We start from the raw sequence: 2,278 nt of genomic DNA on the forward strand, positions 1-2,278 counted from the left end.
CCCCTCCTCGTGATAATGTGCTCTGTGATGATCTATGAAGAACATACTGTCTAATTGCACGGCCAATCGGGCATTAGCCAATTGCTTCGTCAACCAATTAGATTGTTTGGCCGGGTCATCATGTCATCATCAATTGCACCTGGCCAAAGGTATAAATTGCCGTGTGCTTGTAACTCAATCCGCCAGAGTTGTTTTCACCCCTTTATTGGATATCATGAGCACCATTGATCAGTTGAGGAAGCGGTTTTACTCCTACAACAGGATGTACAGTTATGACCAGCGCCAGCTGAGCTTTGCTGATTGGCCGTTTCGGGAAGACTGTAAATGCACCCCTGAAATGGTAGGTCATCTATTTCCTGTTATGGATCGTGTTCCCTCGCATCTTCCGTCTCTCATACGGATGTTACTCCCGGAAGTGACGACGTTTTTTGAACGATGAAAGCCTTTTCTCAGCAGTGGCGTGATTCTCCTAGCCTAGACGCCAGACTTGCTTACAAAAAACAACAAAAAGGTTTTTGAGCACAAAAGTTTAATTTTTTTGGGCTATAAAAAAATTTCTGTCAGAGGTGTGTGCGTATGTGCGTGCGTGCGCGCGGCAGTTGAATCATTGTGTGTGTGTGTGTGTGTGTGTGCGTGTGTGTGTGTGTGTGTAGATGGCCAGAGCCGGGTTCGTCCACTGTCCCAGTGAGAACGAGCCTGATGTGGCGTGCTGCTTCTTCTGCCTGATCGAGCTGGAGGGCTGGGAGCCCGACGACGACCCCTGGTGAGACTCCGCCCCCTCGACCTCTCACCCCTTCATCCAGACCCTGTTCACCTGGGAGGGGAGTCGCATGCTTTCACCCTCACGGGAGGTCATACTGGTTTGTGGGGCGGCCCTGAACACCCCTCCACAAACCAGTATTACATTCATCTGAACACCACAAACCAGTATTACATTCAGCTGAACACCCCTCCACAAACCAGTATCACATTCAGCTCAACACCACAAACCAGTATTACATTCAGCTCAACACCCCTCCACAAACCAGTATTACATTCAGCTCAACACCCCTCCACAAACCAGTATTACATTCAGCTCAACACCCCTCCACAAACCAGTATTACATTCATCTGAACACTCCTCCACAAACCAGTATTACATTCATCTGAACACCACAAACCAGTATTACATTCATCTGAACACCACAAACCAGTATTACATTCACCTGAACACCCCTCCACAAACCAGTATTACATTCATCTGAACACCACAAACCAGTATTACATTCATCTGAACACCACAAACCAGTATTACATTCATCTGAACACCACAAACCAGTATTACATTCATCTGAACACCCCTCCACAAACCAGTATTACATTCATCTGAACACCCCTCCACAAACCAGTATTACATTCATCTGAACACCCCTCCACAAACCAGTATTACATTCACCTGAACACCACAAACCAGTATTACATTCAGTGAGGTTTGAAACTTTCAAGTCTCAGTATTGTTTATTTAATATTTTGTTAGTGTTTTTTTTCTAAATGCCGTGTTTTTGTTTGGCAGTTGTGAGCACGTGAAACGCTCCCCTGTGTTTTTGTTTGTTAGTTGTGAGCACGTGAAACGCTCCCCTGTGTTTTTGTTTGTTAGTTGTGAGCACGTGAAACGCTCCCCTAGATGTGGCTTCCTGTCCCTCACTAAAGACATGGGGGATCTGACGCTGGCCGAGTTCTTTCGCATGGAGCAGGAGAGGCTGAAAGTCTACATGGTACCTGAACACTCTTCTGAGTAGACGTTCTCCATGTTCTCCATGTTCTCCATGAACCTGAACACTCTTCTGAGTAGACGTTCTCCATGTTCTCCATGAACCTGAACACTCTTCTGAGTAGATGTTCTCCATGAACACCTGTGTTTGTTCTTCTGTTGTAGAGGAAATGTTACCAGCAGCAGATCTCATGTTTTCAGGATGAAGTGGACAAGACCCTCCATTATTTGAAAAGTCTCTATGATGTTTGACTCATGATGACATCATCATCCCCTGTTATTCCTCTGCACTTTATTTGTATGTTTCATATTTAATAAAATATTTGTTTTTATTTAAAGACTACTACTGGACTGTATCCTTCTTGCATCCAATAATATTTATGTACTGTAATATCAAGTTTCACCACAAGGTGGAGCCTTTACTAACTTTTATAGCCTCAATTCCCCATGAGAGAAGTTGAGCGTTTTATATCCCCCCCCCAGATCTCAACTGACGGCTCACATTGAACAGAATTACAACATGGGTTC

General features: G+C 44.7%; 1 protein-coding gene across 1 annotated transcript; it reads left to right on the top strand.

Annotated features, from left to right (window-relative positions):
• Positions 1–214: 214 nt before the first annotated feature.
• birc5b (baculoviral IAP repeat containing 5b) lies at positions 215–2,002 on the top strand (the record flags this gene model as incomplete). Its single annotated transcript, XM_084463249.1, has 4 exons — positions 215–340; positions 654–763; positions 1,637–1,754; positions 1,916–2,002. The coding sequence occupies 4 exons, from the start codon at positions 215–217 to the stop codon at positions 2,000–2,002; spliced, it is 441 nt and encodes a 146-aa protein (XP_084319375.1).
• Positions 2,003–2,278: the final 276 nt, after the last annotated feature.

This window comes from Borostomias antarcticus (genome assembly GCF_949987555.1).
Source record: "Borostomias antarcticus genome assembly, contig: scaffold_841, whole genome shotgun sequence".
Taxonomy (NCBI): Eukaryota; Metazoa; Chordata; class Actinopteri; order Stomiiformes; family Stomiidae; genus Borostomias; species Borostomias antarcticus.